At 52.7% G+C, this 19464-nt stretch overlaps 7 protein-coding genes across 7 annotated transcripts; 4 read left to right on the top strand and 3 right to left on the bottom strand.

Moving 5' to 3' along the window:
• Positions 1 to 1085: 1085 nt before the first annotated feature.
• On the top strand, positions 1086 to 1733 carry M406DRAFT_69368 (uncharacterized protein; the record flags this gene model as incomplete). Its single annotated transcript, XM_040925257.1, has 1 exon — positions 1086 to 1733. The coding sequence occupies one exon, from the start codon at positions 1086 to 1088 to the stop codon at positions 1731 to 1733; it is 648 nt and encodes a 215-aa protein (XP_040778166.1).
• Positions 1734 to 3192: 1459 nt separating this feature from the next.
• Positions 3193 to 4026, top strand: M406DRAFT_338024 (uncharacterized protein; the record flags this gene model as incomplete). Its single annotated transcript, XM_040921312.1, has 1 exon — positions 3193 to 4026. The coding sequence occupies one exon, from the start codon at positions 3193 to 3195 to the stop codon at positions 4024 to 4026; it is 834 nt and encodes a 277-aa protein (XP_040778165.1).
• A 307-nt stretch (positions 4027 to 4333) lies between these two features.
• M406DRAFT_61188 (uncharacterized protein) lies at positions 4334 to 9032 on the bottom strand (the record flags this gene model as incomplete). The annotated part of the gene is made up of 5 exons (XM_040924723.1): positions 4334 to 6270; positions 6340 to 7269; positions 7346 to 8435; positions 8490 to 8614; positions 8726 to 9032. 5 exons carry the CDS (start codon positions 9030 to 9032, stop codon positions 4334 to 4336), a joined length of 4389 nt encoding a protein of 1462 aa, XP_040778164.1.
• Positions 9033 to 10418: 1386 nt separating this feature from the next.
• M406DRAFT_328297 (uncharacterized protein) lies at positions 10419 to 11565 on the top strand (the record flags this gene model as incomplete). The annotated part of the gene is made up of 4 exons (XM_040920314.1): positions 10419 to 10812; positions 10917 to 11008; positions 11325 to 11460; positions 11510 to 11565. The coding sequence occupies 4 exons, from the start codon at positions 10419 to 10421 to the stop codon at positions 11563 to 11565; spliced, it is 678 nt and encodes a 225-aa protein (XP_040778163.1).
• Positions 11566 to 13042: 1477 nt separating this feature from the next.
• M406DRAFT_288169 (uncharacterized protein) lies at positions 13043 to 14545 on the top strand. The gene has a single exon (XM_040918778.1). It carries the CDS (start codon positions 13700 to 13702, stop codon positions 14153 to 14155), a length of 456 nt encoding a protein of 151 aa, XP_040778162.1. The 5' UTR covers positions 13043 to 13699; the 3' UTR covers positions 14156 to 14545.
• A 231-nt stretch (positions 14546 to 14776) lies between these two features.
• Positions 14777 to 17013, bottom strand: M406DRAFT_40542 (family 59 glycosyltransferase; the record flags this gene model as incomplete). The annotated part of the gene is made up of 5 exons (XM_040924137.1): positions 14777 to 15216; positions 15349 to 15756; positions 15831 to 15968; positions 16040 to 16623; positions 16715 to 17013. 5 exons carry the CDS (start codon positions 17011 to 17013, stop codon positions 14777 to 14779), a joined length of 1869 nt encoding a protein of 622 aa, XP_040778161.1.
• Positions 17014 to 17509: 496 nt separating this feature from the next.
• M406DRAFT_321500 (uncharacterized protein) lies at positions 17510 to 18731 on the bottom strand. The gene is made up of 6 exons (XM_040919514.1): positions 18647 to 18731; positions 18485 to 18540; positions 18260 to 18313; positions 17900 to 17993; positions 17782 to 17835; positions 17510 to 17711 (listed from the first exon to the last, which is right to left on the bottom strand). The coding sequence occupies exons 1-6, from the start codon at positions 18653 to 18655 to the stop codon at positions 17703 to 17705; spliced, it is 276 nt and encodes a 91-aa protein (XP_040778160.1). The 5' UTR covers positions 18656 to 18731; the 3' UTR covers positions 17510 to 17702.
• Positions 18732 to 19464: the final 733 nt, after the last annotated feature.

Genomic DNA, 19464 nt, shown 5'->3' with positions numbered 1-19464 from the left:
CCACTAATTGTCACTTTTGAACGGATTCCATCAATTCTGTTATTTCTGCGATGGCGTCGTTCAGTCCCCCCATCACGAGAGGCGCTGCCATCGATCGACCTGCAGGTTGGACCCAATTTGGCATCTAACACTATCAGTCTCCGGTACCATTAGCAGGTTATCTCCCCGGCTGATATGATAGACCAAAGATCAAAAGAGAGCTTCATGGAGGCAGTGACGTGACCTCTTCCTGGTCCCCAAACACCCCCCTCAGAGGGACTCGAGAAGCCCCCAATGCTCGGATGTGTAGTACTGACTGTCTGACTGACTGACTGAAGACAATCTGGATGGATTGTTTGGACTTCCTGTATATCTAAGGTATGCCACCTGACGAGGCAGGTGCTTCATCACATACCCTTCAACCAGTCACGTCTGTCCCTTCTTCGGTTCACGAGTTCAATTGGAGGGTGGAAGGGGGCTTGCACACGTTCCTTGATCATGCCCCCTGCACAACCTGCGCGGAAGTGTGCTATGCAAATCCTACCAGACTAACATCCTTCTAGAAGTATTTGGTATGCTTCCAATTCTTACCGATCCCTATCGATTGGTAGGAGTTTTGGGAAAGGTGTGCAGGCATGCTCTTCTCCTGTCTATCCTGTTTCTGGCAGGTCACACCCCTCATCACCCTCTCGAGTCGGAACTACAAGTTCGTATCCACAACTGACATGTGGTGATATTGTTTTCGTTACATCCTTCTTCCTCTTGGTCTTACAGTAGTGAGATGAAGAATTAAGTTTCATATACTTTACCGCCTCGCTCTCGTCCTCTGCAGATAGGGCTGAAGGAACTCCATATTCCCAATTGACAAAGCTGGGCCTACACCTCTTCGGGAAATCAAGCTTGTGTCGACTCCTGATCATCATCTTCTCCGTGGAAACCTTGGAAACCATCCTTCTCTTGACAGATGGCATTCTTCTGCGCTTCTCCACGGCTCGTCCATAGCAAGTGTCATGTTGGTTAAGGTCACTTTTCTCTGAGCTGTTGCTCTCTCGACATCCTCGGGCGCTCTCGCAGACTTGCTGTGCTCATCGACACGATCACCAGCGATGGCCCGCAGGCGGGTTCCGGGCTCCCCGGCCTCCAGACTGCTCATCTTCTGCACGCAATTCGCAGCAGCTGGAGCACGCCCACTTCTCGACATACTCCGCCGTTGCTCATTAAATGCTTGTCCCACCACTACGACCTCAGAAGATGATAACAACAGCGATCACGGTGGTTTCACGACGGCTAGTATCGTGGGACTTGCAGTCGGCTCTGCGTCCGCCATCTTCTTCCTCATGTGGTTATATTATTACTTTGTGTATTACAAACATGAGAAGCTCAAACTTCGGAGGGAATATTTGCAGCGCTTAGGATCTCTCGAGGAGACGATAACCCAGCAGGGACAGGCTGTTGCTGAGCCGAGCGCCGCGAGTGAGGGCTCGTCAGCAGGTACGACGAGACCGCGCCCACGGGTCGTGACAGATCTTCCGGTTCAGAACTATGGCCTTGCCACTCTGATGTCGTCCTCAGCTCAGCTATCGCCCGCCGTTTTCTCCGCCCTCCAGCGCGTCACACCAGGAGAAGCAAAATCGCCCACTCTGACCGAAGACTTCAAAACGAAGGCCGCGATGCCAGAAGATAAAGTACTAGGTCACTGCAAAGATATCCGACACTCGGGGCACGGGTCTGATGTCTCTGCCACAGACCCTTGACCAACTCTTGGGAAGCCTTTCTCTTTTCTTCTCCTTGGACACAAGTCGCCAACCACTGCGGCAAGCAGTGAACAAAGGCTGTACTGTCCGCTTCGACGTACCATGTGTCGACCGGAAGAGTTCACGGTCTTGACCCAAGTGTCGCTGTGAGGAGACGGACATCTCCAGTACTGACTCTCACATGGTACGGCTGCCCTTGCTGGACACATCGAAGATGGAATGAATCTTCAAAAGTACTGGAACAACTGAATGCCTTGTGGGCTGAATGAGGAAGTGAGAGAACGTGCTAGGAGATGACAGGACAGAATACATCCGGCCTTGTTGGCTTCGTTGAGAAAGGAATTTGTGCTTCGACAAATGCCTACCGGACGGTCTGTCATGTGTCGGGTTTCACCATCCAGCAGGCAAGGCTTGTACGAGGCATGTCAGAGCCACTTCACGTCCCACGACGGCACCTAGCAGCACATGTGCAGCTTGGCAGCTCCATAGTGCAGCTTTCGATTGGACGCCTCAACTCCTGTGAAGCTGCGGAGATGCTGCTCGGGTGTCGGCCTCCTGCCAGGTACGGACTCCGCGCAGAGTGTCTCTTGTCAGCTTGAAATTTGGCTCATCTGCGGCCGAGGAGTCATTCTCTTTGCCCGTTTCCTCTTCGGCCAACAAGACTCGTCATGGATCCTTCACAATCCTCAACGCATTCGGAGGCGATCTGGGAAAGGAACGGGTTTCCCCATGCTTGTTGGCTCAGCCAGGGATCCGAGGTTCCTCGGTGCGGCATCTTGCAATATTGTCCCTACGGAGCTCGTCGAGTCCGAAAGGGCATCTACGAATTCCTACAAGGCGTGCACATGGTCACATCTTCCTCTTATGGCTGTCTGATCTTTCATGCTAGTCCCGACAATCCCACGGGCTCGTTTCCTTGAAGCTCACGAGATCTCAACCCTTGTGAGGTGGAAGAGCGTACCGGTGCCGAAAGTACACAGGGCGTCGATGCGGAAACATCCCATTGGACAAATTCAGAGGATTACCACGTGCTTGTATGGTCATGTCGGTACCGCCCCTCTTTGAAGAAAAATGAGAGCTATTAGGATCCTGCGGGGGTCTCGGCCGCTTCAGCTGTCTCTGCGACCAGCACCCCGGCCGACTGCTCGGGACCGAACATCCTGAGGCCGAGGATTCGACATGGTGTATAATCACTGCATGGGGGAAAACCGACGCCAGTCTTGAATTACTAGACCAACAAGATATAAAATAGACTGGACTACCAACAATGTTTCTTTAAGCGAGTGTCTGTTCGACTATAGAAATAAGCCCACTGAATTGGAGTGGCTGTCTTGTTTTTGCCTCCTTGGATTCGAGTCTCAGACACATCCCACAAAACCACCATCAACTTTCTCACGCCGTCTTGCAGCAGACAACAAACTACACAGCATTTTGCTATTTTGTGTTTCTTTATGCGACCATGGTTCGCTTCGTTCACGAAACCCTCGTCCCTCAGGACGTCGACACCACTCTCCACCCCCGCGTCCTCGCCCTCGGCCTCCCCCGATGTGCCACCTCGTCCCTCCAGTCCGCCCTCGAGACTTTGGGCTACACACCATGCATGCATATGGCGCACGTCCAACCATCCGCCGAGCGTCAGCGCCTCGTCACGGCCGCCATCCTCGAGCACGACACCGCCAAGCGCCACAAGATCCTCGCGCAACTGTTCACGGGCTTCGGGGCCGTTGCAGACTTCCCCAGCATCGTCTTTGCAGACGATCTGATGGACATGTATCCCGACGCGGCCATCATCCTCAACACGCGCAAGGGCGGCGCCGCAAGCTGGCACCGGAGCTTCGGGGAGGGGCTGCGCTTCTTCGACAGCTGGGGCTTCTGGGTGGCGACGTTCCTCGTGCAGAGCGACCGGGCGATGATGCGGATGATGAAGGCAACGGACGATCTGTTCATGCAGCGATGGGGGTATACCTTTCGCGATGAGGAGATCTATGAGAGGCATAATGAATGGGTGAGGGAGGAAGCCAAGAAGAGGGGCCGGCAGGTGCTGGAATTCGTGGCGGAGGATGGGTGGCTGTCACTCTGTGGGTTTCTGGGGAGGAGCAAGGTGCCACAGGAAAAGGAATACCCGAGGATGAACGACCAGAAGAACATGAAGATGGTCAAGCGATTTATCATTGCGAGGGGCATGTTGCACTGGGTTGGGTTGATTCTAATACTGTGGGCTGTGTCCAAGGTAGGCGTCGTCCTGCCACATGGCTCTTCTTTGGTTGCCTTCGTCAAGGCTCAGGAAGCATGAAGGGTTATTGGTTAGACAGGTAATCAATAGAAAAAGCATTTTAGATCGCAGCTTGGGGACTAGAGAAGCTACAAACAATGATGGCCCCTTTCGGTCACTTAAGAAAGCGAGCATATATGTAATTTCATGTACTCCATGCTCGTGCCTTCAGGAGTCCCTTGACCAAATGCAATAACCTAGACACATACGTTCACGGTCCGAGAAACTGATGTTGGACAAGGCAATTAGTCTGACAAAACTTAATGAATTTACACCGCAGTACACCGTCAGCCCATCCACGAATCACTTGCTCACTCCTTCAGTCCCGTCATTTAGCTGCTTGCAAAATTTCCATCAAATGCCCCGACTCCTCGCACAGCCGCCGAAACACCCCCTCACCTCCATCCCGCCCAAGCAGCTCCCGGACAGAACCCTCCTCCACCACCCGCCCAGCATCGAGAACCACGACGCGATCATAGTCTGCGATTGTCAACAGCCGATGGGCGATGGTGATCACTGTCGTCCCAGCAGCGACCTGACTCCGCAGGCCTGCCTGGATGGCGGCGTCTGCAGCGTGGTCGACGTTGGCTGTGGCCTCGTCGAGGATCAGAACGCCGGACCGCCTGAGTATGGCACGCGCAACGCACAGGAGCTGGCGCTGGCCGCGCGAGAGAGCGTTTTCGGGCTGTAGGAGGTCACGGAGCAGGTCTGGGCTGCTGCCAGGGTCGTGCTTCTGACGTGGTGGATGCATGGAGCGCAGCACGTCCGCTATCTCGGCGTCGCTGTGTTGTCCCAGAGGGTCCAGGTTGGTGCGCACGCTGCCGTTGAAGAGCTGTGGCTCTTGAGAGACCATGGTGACAGCCTGGCCTCGGAGTCTGGAGAGGTTGACGTTGGCAATGTCAACTCCGTCTATCTCGATGCGGCCTCCGTCGTTCCGGTCGGCCTCCAAGACTCGGAGGAGTGCCAGTGCCATGGACGACTTACCGGCGCCTGTACGACCGACTATGGCAAGTCTCTCGCCTGGCTTGGCCTGTAAGTTGATCCCACGAAGAACAGGCTCAAGATGCTCGTCATAGCGAGCGGTAAAGCTGTGGAATCGCACGCCACCTTGTTGTTGTGTTGGCCAATTCTCCGGCACAGTCTGCGAACTATGACGATCATGTCCTTGCACTGGACCGGAAGTCTCTTTCTCGATGGAAATGTACTCAGCTATCCTCTCGACAGATGTCAAATGCTGCTGTACCAACCCGTAAATCTGCACAAGCCACTGCATGTGCTCGGTGAACGTCGCAGCGTACGTCAAGATCAAACCAGCAGCACCAGCATCGATCGACCGGGCGCTCCAGATGATGAAAACGCCAACCACGAAGATGACGATGCTGCTGAGCATGTCGACACGCACCAAGAGCCACTGCTGGCTGGCCTGAAGGAGCAGGGTTGGCTGGTTGAGGCCGTCGACCAAGGTGCCGTGCTTCTTGGTAAACATGGCTTCTCGCCCGTAGCCGCGGATGCTCACATAGCCAGCAATGGTCTCGCCTACATGCTGGTACAGGGGCGATCGGGAGATGGCCTCTATTCGCTTGAGGTCCTGTGCTCCACGGATGTATACGGCCGTGATAAGGTAGTACAAGGCAAAAATGCCTGCAAGCAAGAGGATCAGGACCAGCTTTCCAGGTAGAACCCAGACCATAAGAAGGACAATCATCAACACTGTTGCTGTAAGCTGCACCGCAGTAAGTGTGAAGGAGGCCAGCGACTGGTCCACGGCGGATATGTCTTTGGACAGACGATTGATGATCTGGCCGATAGGGCGGTCGAAGAAGGCCAGTTTGGCGAAAAGCACCGAGTCGAGCAGACGTTCGTAAATGGCTGAGGATGCTTTGAGTGACGCCGAGAATGTGAGGATGTCACGCAAGAATGTGATGACCGCAAAGCCGAGGCATAGAACAGTGTAGATAGAGAGGTAGTACCAGGCTGGTACCTTCTCGGCAACCTGCGAGCTGTGAGAACTCACTTGGTCTCGTTTTCGGCCCAGATTACCGTACTGGGATGCCCATTCTTGGACCCAGAGATTCATACTCAAGCCGCTCAACTGCTGCACGCCAAATGCAACGGCAACCGTGATCCAAAAGATCGTGTGTCCCATGGACTTGAGGTAATCTTTCATAACGGACCACGACACTGAGCCTTCTGCCTTGCTCTCATCATCATCACCTTCTTCATCATCTTCTTCTTGTGCGTCGGGCGGCTTTCCAACTTGTGAGGCTTCCATAGGATCAGAAGCACCCCAAGCCTCATTCTGAGACTCGATATTTTCCCCCAAACGTTCGTTACTTTTCGATATCTTCGCTTCATACGTGTCTTTGTTGTCAACCTCTCCAGGAGCACCTTGCGCAGAAACCCTCCCAGCCTCAAGCTTGACCACAAAGTCAGAGTTCGGTACAGCCAAGTGCGTGTGGTGAGTAGCAAGCACGCATGTGCGCCCATCCATCAGAGGCCCTTTGATCGCTTGAAAAAAGACATGCCGAGCAGTGTGAGAGTCCAAGGCACTCAGGCAGTCATCCAAAAACATATATTTCGAGGTGCTATACAGTGCTCGGGCAAGAGACACGCGTTGCTGTTGCCCACCAGACAGCCGGCTTCCATTCTCTCCCGCCACGGTCTGGTCGCCACGTTTCAAACTGGCCAGGTCCGCGTGCAGGGCGACAGAGTGCAGCACCTCTTCGTATCGCGTGCCGTTGAAAGGTAGGCCGAGCAGGATATTGGCGCGTATGCTTTGATTCAGGATCCAGGGCTCGTGAGGGCAATATGCAGTTGTGTTGTCTAGTTCAGTCGGGAAGTCACTGTTTGGGCCATAAGTGCTCCTCCGGGCCATCCTGGTGCCACTTACGGATGGAGAGAAGACCTGGCCGGCCTCGAGCTGCATTTCTCCCATCAAAGCAAGAAGCAAGGATGACTTTCCCGAGCCGCTTGGCCCACACACAATATTCAGAGCGTTTTCCCGGAATATCATATCCAGATTTTCAAGTCTGAACTTGACTGGCGGTTGTTCATTCGCCAGCAGTGCCGTCTCTTCACCAGATTCTAGGGATTCTTCAGCAGCTCCGCTAGTGGGCCATGTCAGGGTGGCATGACTGAAGCCAACAAATGTTGACTGCGTAGCGGCAGCCTGCGTGTATTTGGCCGTCTCATTCGTCTGCAGGAATTGACCAATGCGGCAGAGCGACATATAGGCTTTGATTAGAAAAGTGATTGAGTCGGCCACTGAAAGGATTATCAAGAGTCAGCTATGAAAGGCTCCTCAGTAGGCAAGAATAAAGACGGATGGGAGGTTACGAACCTTTACTCAGGGGGGCTCGCACCACTGCGAAAGTGGCCAAGGCCGGGAAAGCAACGGACGTCGTAAGCGTCTGGCCAAAGACAACCGTATAAAAGAGCAAGGTAATAATCGTGATGATGGAGGGAATCGAGTAAAAGAGTGTCCGGGCGATCGACCACCAGATGAAGTAAGTGCGCATCGTTCTTATCTCCAGATGTCTTTTCTCCAGTACACGCTCTTTGAAAGAGACCTCCCACGCATTAAATTTGATCGTACGGATCGCGTTGAGAAGCTCATTGCTGGCCTGGATCCGTGAATCACCAGCTTGCATGACTTTGGCCTGCACCGCGCCAAGGCGCCTTGACAAGAATATGTTCAGAGGCAGCAGAGCGACCATGAAGGCCATGCCGAGTATGCCGCTGACGCCTAGGATCTGATAGAGGAGCCAAGTCCCGATGGTAATCTGGACCGGGAATGTCACCCAGATGAGATAGAGGAAGCCACTTATGAAACTGATGAAATGCACATCTGCCGCAACAAAGTTGAAGATAGTGCCGTCGGAGGTGTGTTGGTCCTCCTTTCCCACCTTTTCCTCTCCTGAAGACGGCCTCTCCATCCGCCTTCGGAGAATCTTGGCGTAGATCTCATCCAGAAGGACGGTTCTTGTTCGGGAAGAAATTTGATCACCCATCCATTCACATTGACATCGTGATGCGCCAGTGACAAGACTTGCTATGAGCAAGCAAGACACGTACAGCCACGGTGTGCTTGCTGGGCCATGGTCCGGAGACTGAAGGTGCTCCAGGATGAGCTTGATGAGAAGTGGAGGCACAAAGACAGCCACATCAGTGACCGTGGCCCAGGCGACTTGTTGGAGGAAGTCGATCTCAAAGTATTGAAAAAGCCGTAAGAGTAAAGACAGCGAAGTAGTCGTGTTGTCGCGGAAGTCAGGTATGACGGCGGCGGCGGCGAGCTTCGGACTGAGAGGATATAGGTCGATTTGCTGGAGCGGGCCTGCTCTGAAAACTTTCCATAAAAGCTCGTCCATCCATGAGAAGGATAATTGCGATATGCGGGTGGCTGTCTCGCTTCGAGCCGCATGCTTGCTGTCCTGTGGAAGCTGTGGAGCGGCCCAAAAAACGCATATCAGTCCGCTGAACAGAACCATATGCGCCAAGGAGAAGACCCAGGTCGTGCTGATAGGTGCAATGGCGAGATGCGATGGTATGGTGAGGAAGAAGCAAATCCATTGCGCATAGTATATGGCCTCAGAGTGTGCGTATAGACTAGCTTGTAGTTGCCAACCAAGGCGCCTCGCTCCCACGAGCGCCACTAGATACAGAGACAGGAGTAGAATTCCGAGAGCTTTTCCTGGATCCTGGCTAGTCGTAATGAAGATACAGCTGATGACGATGTCTGTAATAAGGACAACGGCTTCAAGAAGCTGAGCGCGGCGGGTTGTGGTGTTGCACCGTTGGACATCTTCATTGCACGATGTCAATGTCTCGTCTTCGCTTTCGGTTGCGTGATTGGGCACAGAACTACCTCGAACACGTTGTCGTTGACGTATAAAAGCGCTAATAAAAATCATAAACACTGAGAACGCAATCATCGCCAGTGAGATGAGCGTATCAAAATAAGTCTCTTCCACGCAGTTTGAAAAATGGCCCTTCTCCCACCATGGGGAAGGGCAAACAAGTGAATACATTTTCAGCCCAGTCGAAGTAATGTCCGATTTGTTCTGCTTGGAACATCTGTCTAGTCAAAGCAGGGAAGCTTGACGCCGGGCATGTAGGTAATTTATATCTATTTCGCAAATAGCTTCAACCCAACAGAACTAACTCAATTTTGACTGTCACATTTGGCATCAATTGCTCATGGTACTGCTCACAGATAACCGACGGACCTAGCCATGTAATTGTCTGCATGGAGGTTGTTTGGCCGAGATGACGAGGCGATTACAAGCATTCACATCCAGTAAGCTGAACCAACCTCTTCTTGGACTATATACGCGGCACCCACATAAGTAAAATGGAGGACTTTTCTTGTTGCCTTGTAATATTACGCATTGCTAGGGGCGAATTTGGGGTGTCTGTCTCTTTGATCAACCTAAGTAACATCTCATATTACGTGCCAAGGAAAGCATTGCTGACTTTCTAGTATGCAAGTAGATCCAGCCAAGCTCCGGGAAACCAGGCAGCGAGATTTCGTGCATTGGCCTCGCGAAACATCAGATATAGTCATTTCATATGGCCCTTGTTAAAAATTATGACTGCAACTTTTATGGGATGTTCTGCTATTACTTATCTAGGCGCTTCCTACCATACCAGGCTTCAGGCCCAAGGTAGTGGGAAGTAGCAGGCATCCCTCCAAAGAACGATGTCGATCGTGACCTTGCACCTGAGAAAGACAACACTAGATCAGCTTCCAGCCCGTGGCTGAGTGGGATGTTCCCAAGGTAATGATGTATCACGATCGAGTCTGGTGTCCTCTGAAAGATAACAGTCTATTCCAATGTCCAATATGGGGATTTTGTAGCTACACTAAATTGCCGTAGACCCGAAAATGTGTAGATGTCTCTCCATGTGCTCCCTCAAGAGAGTGCAAAACGAGAGACAAACACCCAACAAAGAGGCTCGGGCGTCCGATCTACTAGATCATGTTTCGGGTCGTCAACTAATCTTTCCGAGCTCCAGCTCACACATTAACGAAGCCTTCGAGGGTGTTACCCTTCTTAGAACAATGTCTTTCCAATGGAAGTTGCTACCGCCTTCTACGATCCGATGATGAAGAAATGATGAAGATTACAATATCAATGCGAGGTGATAATGGCCCATCTGCTGAAACTTATCTGACGGCATGGCTTCTTTCTCCGGACCTGAACGGAGACACTCGTCTATCAAGGCCAATGAGGGGCAACCTAAGAGTCGAAGACAGCATCATGGCCATCTATATAAGAAGCCTAGATCTCGTCGGTGAAGACAACTCGAATACTTCCCACCAACAGCAGCACTTTGCATCCGTATCCTGGCAGTACATTACCTATAAACTTCAACTATTCTTTCTCAATATTAGTCCTCGATCTCTCAAAGAAATGCAGTACAAGCTCGTCCTCGCCCTATTTGCCACTACGGCTGTTGCTGGGTACATTCCGATCAGCGGCGAGCCCGTCGGCACCAGTCCGGATGGCACCTCTGGCTACCAATCGCGCTCGCCCGGATCTGAGAACGGCGGCTCCTCTGCCACCTCTACCCCGCCCTCCAGTGTAGGCTCAGGCTCGGGCAGCGTCCCCGGCGGTACGACTCTCGGCCAGGCCCAGCAGGCGTGCGGCGATGATAGCGTCCTCAGCTGCTGCAACCAAGAGACAGAGTCTGGCGACACCAACACAGAGGCCTCTGGACTCCTCTCCGGGCTGCTCGGGGGCATCCTCGACGGCGATGCCGGCCTAGGGCTGCTCAGTGGATGCTCCAAGATTTCCATCCTAGGTGGTGCGTTTCTCCTTCCCATTTTCCGAGGTATCGGAACTGACTATGTCTTTCTTCCTTTTTCTTTTCCTTTTCATTCTTGTCTTTCTTTCTTGTTGTCTGTATAGAAGCTGATCGGCCCGACCTAGACCTCAGTGATATCCTGGGAAGCCAATGCTCACAGACTGCTGCCTGCTGCTCCAGCGGCAACGTGGACCAGGTAAGACTCTTAGGCACCAAGGCTCGTCGAGGAAGCAATTGTTGACCGAACGCGTAGAGTGGACTCATTGACGTTTCGATGGGTTGCAATGCCCTTGCTGGTCTGCTCTAGATTTCGGGGGTGGGAACGAGGAAAGGCTTTTTGGATGGCATGGTTTTCTATTTCTTTTGGAAAACACACTTAGATCTATAATCAGCACTAGCTTTGATCGACTAGGCACAAGACTCAGGTTGACAGACCTCTTGCTTGTCAATGATAATTTTCACAACATGATGCGTTGTGTCTCAGGGACCACAGCCCACTGACGAATGCCCAGAGTTCAAAACTTATTGGCCCCGCTACCGTCCAGGAAGCTCATGATTCCATCGTACTCTCCTCCGGGTTGCCACAAGAGCGGGACATGTATATGAGGAGCTTGTCTGGTCGAGACAATACGGCAAAATCACTAGATAGTAAGATGTGAGAAGAATAAAGGCATCACTTGATACTGATACAATGCAGCACGCAAGCTGACTACTGAGCTCAGCATACAACGAAACATCGAACGCGAAGCATAGAATCCACGGAACTTGGCAAGAGACTTGATGACGAGATATTGAAACCGAACACCTTGCTTGTACCTTCAGGTCAGACTCTTTGAGAGTCGTCGTGGACGTAGTAAGAGAACCAAACGCAGGACAATTCGTTCCCAGTGGATCGGACCCGGCAAGAGATGGGCCCTGCAAACCATCTCTCTCCTGGTAAAGTAAGGTTGAAGACATCTCAGGGCACAGAATATAGTAACTGTTTAGTGGGCGATGAATGATCGACAAACAAGACATGGAATCTCATGCAATTTCACTTGGTCGTTGTGATGAGGATGCAGCTATTAGGTCTAGACTGGATTTTCCGATGCGAAAACCACCCCTTCTCCTCTGCTCAGAGTCCTCTTCAAGAGATTTGGATATCACACTGAGAAGAAATTTCCATTGGGCCGAACATCTTCGGCATGTATCAAAAGGATATCGTATGGTTTAGCGGCTGCGGAGATATCTCGCGAGAGATCAGGCGAGCCTACATTCCTCCCTTTTCGGTGAGGCCGCCCGCCCAGAGTAGCCGCTGCGCCAGGGCGAGCCGAGCCATGAAATTTCTGAGCCGAGACAACGTGATGGTGGTGAAAATGCGGGGATTGCAATTCCCAATGAGGCCGTGGTAGTAAGCAGAGGTGGCCTGATCATTCTCGCCCACTGTTCACCCTGCCTACCCTATTTGGGGGTTCAAATGTGATGAGGTGCATGCAGATATGATCCTCCTGTCTTGTGTCTGACCAGCGAGTGTTGTCCTATCCGAGTACTTTCATGGGGACAGCGTCGGATAGAGAGAGAGGGGAGAGGACATAGACGCATTCCCCGGAACTCGGTTGAAGGTGTATAGGAAGCTGACTCACGAGGAAATGTATGCATAACATGACATGGTGTTCAACTTTCTCAAGTAGTACAGCAACGTCATGGATGCCATGCTACCATACTAGAGCCTCATCAATATGAATGATGCACTGTCTGTACGTAGGTCTTGAATGTGTTGCAGTGCAGTGCGTCCTGAAGTACGTAGCATGCAGTACATAGCATCAAGTACCATGGTACGTCTTCTCCCCACTCTTCCCCGCGAGAACCCACCGCAAAGAACCCCGCAGAGACGCTGGGTCCAAGGACCCGTCAGGCGTCCACCAAGCTGCCATCCCTCCACTGGACTTCAGTGCCCTTCAGTGGTATTGTTTCCCCGCAAGCCCCCCCTCCCCCCCTACCCGCCTAATCAAGACCCACCACACAGGGTGGTAGCCGGCCACTAACAGCCAACCCGTTGCTTCCTCCTGGCCGAAGATCGAAATGCGCGTTCCGACATTGGCCGAGAGAGAAGGAGAACCCAGATGGCCAAGGACTCCCCTGGGCTGTGACGCTTGCAGGTACGTACTGCGGTACTACTACGACCAGAGCATAAGTCGCTGCAGGTGGTCGTGCTGGAAAGTGTGTACATAGTACCGTAGCACAGGCAGTACGTCAACCCCATCTCTAGCCCTTTACATAGTACACCATCAAGTTCCCTAGATCGAAGTCACCTGCGAGATCAGAACAAGGACAAAAACTCTGCCATCCTACCCTACCCTGCTACCGCCTCTCGCCCTTTTCCTCGCCCTCGTCTTCCACCTGCATACGACATCCGGTCTGCGCGATACAACTGAATACCACAGTAGCATTGTGTTGGAGCGACGACATTTCGGTTCCGACTCTGAGTCTTCCAAAGACTTGGGAGGCTCAACCGATCCTTTCCTACCTCCCTGCCTGTCCAACAAACTTTATCTGGCTGGGCGGTGTATCTGCTCTTCTTCTCTCCGTGGGACACGCATCACAATATCACAACCTCAAATCAGACGTGTGATCCTCCTCTCCTTTCGAGCGACGAATATCCGACCCTTCTCCCCGAACCGCAGTCACTCGACACAAACACTTAAGACGGATTAAGGATATCGTCAAACCATAAACCAACACAGTTTCCGTTTGCGGGGATATATACATATTATCACACCTGCTGTTCGCGTGCCTTGGCCCTGAGCACCTCTTCCCCGGACAGGCGAACGAACTCTCGTCGCCCATCCGACAAATCCCGCACTCACCTCAAGACACATACTGGGCACACAGCCATTTTATCATCACGATGGCGCCCCAACGACCATTCTTCCTCTCCAGCTTCTTCGCAGCCTTTCGGCAACAGCCAGCATCAGCCCTCCCCACCTCGGCAAACAAACCCCAATCCACAACCTCGGCGGCTACGTCCGCGTCCACCACAACCACGACGTCCTACTCGGTGTCCACCCCACCATCCAGCTCCTCTCGCAGCCACTCCACCTCCACAGCGACCTCCGCGACCGCTGCACAGGCTGCCGCCGCCGCCGCCGCCAGGCTACACTCACCGAGGGGCATACCCATCCCGCAACATCCGCGGCGGCGGGGCAGCGACTCCAGCTCTGAAGGTTTCCGGGAGGTACTGGGCGCTGACAGAATGTACATCGGTGGGAGGACGGCTGGTGGCGAGGAGAAGTTCTTCAAGCTGGGTGTAGTGAGGAGGGTCAAGAGCGGGGACAGGTTGAGCCTGGACCGGATGAGCTTATGAGTCCGGCGATAAGAGAGGTTCCAACAGTAAAAACGACAACAACAACAACAACAACAACAACAACAACAACGATACAGGGTGGGGCTGATAGATGAAAAGCTGGGACGGATAAAATCAGCGCTGGCCAAAGCCTTGGGTGATATGGGCCGCAAGAGTTGAATCAGGTATGGGTTTGAGATTTTTGGCGTTCTGGGCGGGATGGAAAGGGAAGGAAGGTTGCATACTTGATTATGTATATCACTATCATGTTGGTTCTGTTTGCATATATGATATTGGCTGGACATATGGGAGAGGAGGACAGCATTGCCACATCTTGTCAGCTGTCACTTGCTCTTATGGCAGATTAACTATTCAAGAACCACCACTCGTCAGATGAAGAAAAGCATCATTTGTTTTGAGCTGCTATCTTTTTATCATGCTCGATGTTAGGTTTGTTGTCCTTTACGCCAGACGGACGATTCCACATTGCTCCCTTGGCCTGTTTTCGGCTCCTGGTAGAGTACAAGACGACCACTTCAGTCATTTGCAAAGGAAGAATGAGAGGTTGATATGGCCGCAAACATGCTATTCCCAAGCACACAGAATACTTCTCTATCGCGTTGTCCACTCATGCCATCCTCATCACCACATGAATCTCTGCACCCGTCCACCATCCGCCAACGAACCGTCCTCATTCCGCCAAAAGAAAGGCCTCGTGATGAATATGTACATGGTCACCATGTTGACCAGCACGAACCACGCCGTCTCGGCCCACAGCCGCACGTCATACCGCCCGCCGAACCGGAGGGGCCAGCCCTTCTGCAGGCCGCGGGGCACAGACCAGGACGGCACGAGGAGGCGCCAGAAGACCCAGGGGAGGATGAAGTACCGCGGTTCGACGAGCGGGGCGGTGATGAGGGAGAGGGCAGTGGTGAGGAGCCAGATGAGGGCCGTCGAAAGGGATGGGCCCAGATAGGAGGTGGCTGTGGGGCTCGAGAGGTCATCGTGGGCGTCGGGGTCGGTGGCTGAATGGACAACGGATGATGATGGGGAGTTGGTGTTGTTATCGCTGTCCTTGCTGGCTTGACCATCCTCCTCCTCGTTGCTGCCAGCTTTGTCCTCTTTCTCGTTCTCCTTGTCCTTGCCCTTGGCTGCTGGTCTGCTCTCTTTCTCCATACTAGGTGAGCTGGTGGCGGCTGGTCCGGGCGAGGGACGGATCAGCCCGCCCAGGACCTTCCAGCAGAGGAGGACACAGGAGATGTATGCTGGCACCAAAGCATAGCGCACCCAGCCCGCACGGAGGATGCTGTATCTGAAGATGTAGAACATGTAGTGCCTGTTGTCTGCCAGGGTAAAGGGGTGAATGACGGTGTTGTATTGAACGATGGCCAGGAATAGAGGTGCCAGGGAGGCATAGCCTACAAGATTCAGGAGGGTGATGACAGAGGTGGAGGTAGGCTGTTTGGATGTGTCGTGGACAGTGGATGGTGACTCCTCAAAGAAGCTGAGGACTGGCTGCAGGATCCGTGGAAAGAGGAGCGGTGCTGAGAAGAAGGCGAACAGAGGCCATATATAGAGCATTTGAGCCAGATGGATGGTTGCGACGTGATTGGTTTTGTCACCTGCATAGAGAGTTCATTAGCCTACCTCCTGAACGACGCGTCCCTGTTTGAGAGGTGAAAGAGTAGTATCATACCAAGTACAACACTGCCATTCCATGCCACAAAGCCCACAAATAGAGCCATCACTACAATATGGGCCCAGATCTGCCTGAGAACCCGAAAGACATTACAACAGACTGCAATGCCAATGCTCAACCCACAGAGGAACACATCTGTCCCAAGACTGCTGTCAGCAACCAGGTCTCAACGCTGATCTGTGTTTTATTTTTGAAGAAGAGCTTACCTTCCAATCCAGCTTCATTCAGTGGGGGGTCGTGTACCTCGCCCTGAGAGTATCTCCAAAGGAAGAATTTGAGCCTGGTCTCACGATCAGAATGCCCAAAGCTTGTGGGTGGCGGGCGCAGCAGCTTGACTTTGTGGACAGCCTCGAGGCCACCCATGAAGACAACAACCCAAAAGACATTAGTCTGCCTCATGAACAGTGCCCCAACGCCCAGCAGAACCACAAGAGCATCGCTCCACGGCGAGATGGGCCCAGTGCTCACCCGCGCCAGGTGGTTCTGGTACGCAAGTAGCACAACAAAGGTCGAGAAGACATCCGTGTAGTATAGGCCTGAGAAGAAGAACAGGAGTGGGAAGAGCGCGATGTTGAGCCCCGTGTGAAGGGCATAGGCACTGAGCTCAAACGGGCGGGACTTCCGACCATCTGAGGCGCGCTCAGCCAGACGAGCCTCGATCAGGCGGCGGCACTGAAGCGCGACGAACGGCGTGAAGATGATTGCGAGCCAGTTGGTGAGTCGCAGGGCCTCAGCGGAACAATTCTTGAAGATGAAGCCCATGCGTAGGAGGACATAGCTGAGTATGTATCTAGAGAAGAGAAAAGCAGTCAGTCCAACTGAAGTGTTTGCAGCTACTTGTGGAATGCATGACACCAAGCCCGGGGGGAGGGGTGGCTCACAGGCCAGGAGGAGTGGTGATCTTGTCATCCCATTCTAGAAATCTTCCCTGGCAGTACTTTTGTGCCTGTGGAATGTGGAAGACCTCATCAAGGTATGGTTCTGGGACCCATATCGTCACGACAGCATGCCAGCACAACCCAGCGATGGCCAAGCACAAGAGAGGATGCCACACTGTCGACAGTCTCCATCCGTGAGACTGCTGATTGGACTGAACCCTGAGGAGGAGTTGCAGCAAGCCAAGGACTATAACACAGACAAGAATTGGATCAAACTTGTGTACTAGCCCAACGAGGCGCATCATCGTGAGGCTCTGTAAGGGGAGTAAGAGGAGTGGGCAGCTGGTCGAGGATGAAAAGAGGTAGTCATATCATTGCGCTCCTCCAATTCCCCAGTTAGTAAACAGCAAGTTTCGTGTTCCTGATGTTTTTTCTGCTCGATTGTGGTCAAATGTCGAAATCTGTCAGATCAAGCCTGGCGTGCATATTGTGGAAGTTGTTTTGTTTGCAATCTGTTCAGTCTCATTCATATGGACAGCCTTTCTTGATGAACTTATTGACGTGGTCCTAGGGTTAGGGAGGGTTAGCACGGCCCATCAGCCTGGGGGTAATTGCGTGCCAGTACAACCTAGGCTTGAGCCAACCCTTGCGCAGGGGTTGTGTTTGTGATTCAGCTGGAGCAGGTTATGAATTACTGAGTTGATCATAGTATCACTGGGGTTTTAAAGTCGATGTCTTGTCTGGCTCGACTTGGACATTGACTGCCTCAGAGATGTGCATGTTCATGAGGCAAGAACTTGGTTTAGCTTTAGGAGGCAACCATTTTGAATGGTCAAATCTATTGTGAATGTTCTTGGCTCTTCTATACACACACACAAGACCTGGCATGCCAGACTTTATGCAAGCCTTTGTTTTCCCTTTCCTTCCCCACACTGTTTTTGTGCTCCCCAGTCTACTTCTGTGCCATGTATATAGTCCATCAAATAAAGATTTAGAATGGCTATGATGGTATTAGCCAAAGTTCGGAAACGTCAAGGGTAACATTTCAAAGTAAGGGATGGAACACTTACGTTGTCCTCTGGAGGGATCTCGTTGACGAAGTAGCTGCCGAGGAAAGGAACTTTCTATATGATCATGTGAGTATGATATGAACAGCACACACATTCCTAGTGAGGAGGGACTGCCTACCTGGAGGATGTCACGCTGTACCCTGGGGATGCCTGAAGCATAAAAGATGACTGCGAACAGGGCAACACCGCCGAGGCCTGCAGTCTTCACGCCCCTGTAGACATATCCGTGTCAGCCTTGATCGCTATGACATGTTACCAGACCATGACGCCCGAGCAGTATCAGGCTCATCACCATTCGAGCCATCTGAATCATCTGCCGTCTTTCTTGGCCTTTATCTCCGACAAGCAACATAGTGAAAAGCAAGACCCCAACGTCGTCATGCATCTCACTACCTGTTTCCCCCCTCTTCCTCTAGCACCAATGTCGGTCCCGCCATCATGAAGTCGCGCGCAGGGGGTTGGAATGGTGAGCACGTACAGTCCGAAGGCCTGCTTGGCGGTAAGTCCAGCGGCATGTGGCTGGAAGTTGTACCTGCAGAAGAAGAAAAAACCTCGCTGTCAGCCAATGGCCTCATCCCCGCCGCAACCCGAAGAGACGTCGAGACTTTGGTAGCATCGTATGTGCCGGCAAGTACATCAGGTATGGAGTTCTCGAAGCTTCGGCTACTATCGCGGTCGATCGGAAGGTGGAATGCAGTCTTACTTAGGGCCATAGGGGCTCTTGTACTGAGGGTAGGGCTCTGCCCGGCGGATCTGAGTCTGCATCGGAGGGACTGTCAGCTACAGCGTATTCGGGAGGGTTGAGGCTGTTGAGAGGCCCAATTGATTGTTTGTAAGGCCTCTGATGGGAGGAGAGGTGACTGACAGGGAACATCTTGATGTGGTGGGTGGTGAGCAGGTGCGATGTAGCTCCTAGAATCTGTCGACAGCAAGGTTGGAAATGTAGTGATGGCTACTGGCTCGAAACAATGATGCGCGACTTGGGGAGTTGCTCAGGCCGGATTCAGCCGGGATTGGGATTTTTAGTGCCTGAATTTTTGGGCTGTACTGCAGTACAGCTCTCTCTAACCCCTGCAGCCTTAAGTTTCCCTCCCTGTCCCCTGCACATCAGACAGTAAGTATGTAGGTGCCAACCCCTGCTTCCAGCTCTACCATACTAAGTTCATAGTACTGAACCATTGTACCATAGTACTTTTCCGATGTGAGTTTCTTCCAACCCAACCTCAAAATGCAGCATTGATTCCTTGCTCTTTTTTCTTCTTGCTCCTTCCTTTCCAAGGCGCCCAGAGGTGCTGTACTAAGCCTGTATAAACTAGACACCGTGAGGGCTCCATTGGCATCACCAGGCAGTCACCATAATGGACACCTACATAGATGCACGGTTTGAGCGCGTCGAGCGCGCCCTCGTGACCCTCACAGAGTCCATCGCAAAGTACACGCCCCAGTCCGCCGCAGCCCACGAGCTTGCCGCTGCCGACCGCGCCCTGGCCGAGGGCCTGCAGCTGCTCCAGGCGCACCAGACCAACCACACCCTCCTCGCTAGCCTCAAAGCAGCCTCCTCTGCCCTTGACGCCCAGATCCGCGACACGATGCGCCTCCTATGGAACACCCGCCACGATATGAGCTCCACCAACATCACCACGATGCCCGCCGAAGGGCCGCGCTACGATGTCAGCTGGCAGG

This window comes from Cryphonectria parasitica (assembly GCF_011745365.1).
Source record: "Cryphonectria parasitica EP155 unplaced genomic scaffold M406scaffold_3, whole genome shotgun sequence".
NCBI classification, from domain to species: domain Eukaryota; kingdom Fungi; phylum Ascomycota; class Sordariomycetes; order Diaporthales; family Cryphonectriaceae; genus Cryphonectria; species Cryphonectria parasitica.
Note: the sequence above shows the minus strand (reverse complement) of the source record. Positions and strands in the feature narration are given on the sequence as shown.

Excerpts from the sequence above, each read along its gene's own strand:
- M406DRAFT_321500 (XM_040919514.1), bottom strand. Across the intron at positions 18,314-18,484 it reads AAGAGCCCCTATGGCCCTAA|GTACAACTTCCAGCCACATG; the intron begins GTAAGACTGCAT and ends CTTCTTCTGCAG. Across the intron at positions 17,994-18,259 it reads GCCAAGCAGGCCTTCGGACT|GGGCGTGAAGACTGCAGGCC; the intron begins GTACGTGCTCAC and ends ATATGTCTACAG.
- M406DRAFT_288169 (XM_040918778.1), top strand. The coding sequence starts at position 13,700 with ATGGCGCCCCAACGACCATTCTTCCTCTCCAGCTTCTTCGCAGCCTTT.